Here is a 3,058-nt window from a genome sequence, read left to right as displayed (position 1 = left end):
GTAAATCCTGGGGCGTGAATGCTCACGTAACGGGTCTTTGTATGAAAGCGGATGTCCGGCGTAGCACGGACCGTATAATATTTACGGTTCGTAAAACCTACCGTATGTTGGCTCCAGAAGAGTTGTCAAGACAAGAGGTTTTACGGGCAAAATATACGGACTGCATAATATTTACGGTCCGTGAAAATTGATCGTATATCGAACTGCTGGAGAGATTTCATGGAAGGCATTCATCGATTCTACGGACCGTATAAAAAGTACGGTCCGTACATTGGTCCGTCGAGGGTAATTTTGTCACTCAGCTTTTGCACGGCTTTGACTCTTATAAATACCGATTTTAGGTTTCTTTGCATTATTATTCAATACGTAACTCGCCTTATTTTTCCCTAGTATTATCTATTCATAATTTTGAAGTCTTTTGGGAGATTAAAAACAATTACAATTCAATTCTCTTCAATTCCAAACAATCAATTGTAAGCATTATGATTTCTATTACTTATTGTTGTTCTTCTCCTTCTATGAGTAGCTAATTTTCCTTACTAGGGTTGTGAACCCAATTGATGGGTGTTTTGTGATTGGGTTTGTGATTGATATACAATAATGGATTATTAGGGTTTGGTTATTCTTCATTCTTCATTCATAATTAATGGTTGCAAACATTGATTAATTCCATAGACCTTGATTTATTTGGGAAAATAATTAGGGTTGGTAAGAATAAACAACAAAAACTCAAAGCTTTAAACTTTGTTTAATAAATTCACTTAGGAATAAGAAGAATTTACTTGGCATGATTAATCGTTCTTCATAGCTACTTTCTTATATTTGGGAAAATCATAAAAAGAAATAATTTTATTTATTGGGAAATAGTAGAGATTCATATAGGGATTAAGTGCATTCATATAATGATCCATTAGACGTATATCAAGATCAATGCCCATGATCATACACTCTATCTACCGGGGACACAACCTTAGTTTCTTTTACCATAAATTCACAACCAAAGCAATATTTAGCAATTAGTTACTAAAAACCCAACTTTTACCAAATCATCGGATTAAGACATTAGACCTAAACATAGCATTCTACGAATTTAGTACCCTTTTCACACCCTAATCCCTGTGGGATTCGACCCCAACCTTGTTGGGTTACTATATTTGACAACGTCTGCGTTATACCATTAATAGGTGTAATTTGAGTGTATCAAATTTTGACGCCATTGCCGGGGAATACGGTTTTGAAATTACTAAATAGTGTTTTCTTTATTGAAGTCTTTTGCTTATTCCATCACTCCTTGTTTGCTACTCTGTGTAAACCAGGTGAACATGAATCGAATCGGCAAAATCAACATCTGATAACCGTGAATCGGTTGAACAATCGGGCGAATGATTCGAGATGATGAGAATGTTTTCGCAGCTCGTTCCGCAGGGAGGATTATGCATCTGCTATTGTTCACCCTCGAGTTGGAGCCGTTCGGTGAAAATTGATTCCTCTCTATATCAGTTATTGAAGCTTGAGGGATACTTTCGGAACTCTACCGAGAATGACCCTCAACGTCATTTGCAGAATTTTGTAGATGTGTGTGCGAATCACATTCAGAACAATGTTCCACAAGATGCTATTCGGTTGAGGTTATTCAAATATTCCTTGGCTGGAGAGGCACGAACATGGTTCGAGCAACCTTAGAAATCGATTACTTTATGGGCGAGGGAGATGGTGGTCGTTTTTCTTACAAAATGGTACCCCACTAGCATAAAGTGCGAAATTCGGGACAAGATCTATGAATTTAAGTAGCGACCGGGGAACAATTATATGAAGCATGGGAAAGATTCAATGATTATTTGCGAAGAGCCCAAATCATGGTTTTCCAGATAACATATTAATGGAGAAGTTCTACCGAGGGTTAGATCCAGTGTCGCAGTCAGTTGCGAATAATGCAACTGATGGTTGTTTCATGAACAAATCTTATCGACGGATGACCACCATACTTAACGAGTCGACTACTAATAATCGTGCTTGACACTCAAACAATGTCGATGTGGTACCGTTTTGGTAGTGCTATGATCCAGAATATAGTGAAGGAGAATCAAGATACCCAACAAACCTTGGCAGAACTTGCAACGAATATTTCCTTGCTGACGAAGAAGTTCGATGAATCCTAGATCAAGAGGGTAAATGTTTGTGAGGAAGAGGCAGTTTTACCAAAAGGAATGTACCATGCTCAAGATGGTCCGTTCCACGAAGGGCCCTCTATGCATATTGAAGATGCTAATTATGTAAATAACTCTCAAGGGAGTTACCAAAGACCGAACTACCAAGGTGGTTATCAGAGTCAGAATCAGTGGAGACCTCAGCAAGGTCAGGGTGCTTATCACAACTCTAGGAACTATAACAATAGCTATGGTGGTGCGAACCAAGGGAGCTACAACAACAGCAACAACTTTGGGAACAAGAGTTCAAATCCTTATATACCACCGAAAGGGCAGTCAACAGAGCAAGGTAATTCGAAGGTTGAATCAATGCTTGAGAAGATTCTTGCAAATCAATCTAAGTCTGAGAGGAATTTATCTGGGCTGACAGAGACAGTGGGTTCCTATACAGCGGCTATTCAGTAGCTCGAGTCACAGATAAGGGATATTTCTAGAGAGCAACACCCTCCAAAAAAGGGAGGACTTCCGAGTGACACTATTTCAAATCCAAAGAATGGGGGAGGCGGTGTAGACCGTGTGTTTTCCATCACTACTAGGAGTGGTAAAATCCTCCAAGGGGCTGAAAAGAAGGTGATTGATCTTGAGCCGGTAGATGAAGAGGATGAGGTGTAGTCTGAAGCACCCATGATTGTCGATGAGAATGCTACTGACAAAAAGGTTGCTGATATTTCAGAGATTGCGATACTGAGAACACAAGCAAGTAGCCTGTGAAAGAGGCTCTCCACCCTTTGACTCAGCTTTTCAAATCTACACCACCCTTTTCTCAGAGGTTGGTAAAGAAGAAGGAAGATGCTAAGTTCGAGAAGTTTTATGAGCAGCTGAAGCAGTTATCTCTAAATTTCCCCTTCTTG

General features: G+C 39.4%; 1 protein-coding gene across 1 annotated transcript; it reads left to right on the top strand.

Moving 5' to 3' along the window:
* The first annotated feature begins 2,207 nt into the window (after nt 1-2,207).
* On the top strand, nt 2,208-2,612 carry LOC132047466 (eukaryotic peptide chain release factor GTP-binding subunit-like). The gene has a single exon (XM_059438508.1). It carries the CDS (start codon nt 2,208-2,210, stop codon nt 2,610-2,612), a length of 405 nt encoding a protein of 134 aa, XP_059294491.1.
* The last annotated feature ends 446 nt before the right edge of the window (nt 2,613-3,058 follow it).

The sequence above is a fragment of the Lycium ferocissimum genome, chromosome 2, assembly GCF_029784015.1.
Source record: "Lycium ferocissimum isolate CSIRO_LF1 chromosome 2, AGI_CSIRO_Lferr_CH_V1, whole genome shotgun sequence".
Lineage (NCBI taxonomy): Eukaryota > Viridiplantae > Streptophyta > Magnoliopsida > Solanales > Solanaceae > Lycium > Lycium ferocissimum.
The sequence above is the reverse complement of the archived record's forward strand: the minus strand, read 5'-3'. Positions and strand labels throughout refer to the sequence as shown.

Bases quoted from the DNA above. Each gene is read 5' to 3' on its own strand.
- LOC132047466 (XM_059438508.1), top strand. From the start codon at position 2,208: ATGTACCATGCTCAAGATGGTCCGTTCCACGAAGGGCCCTCTATGCAT.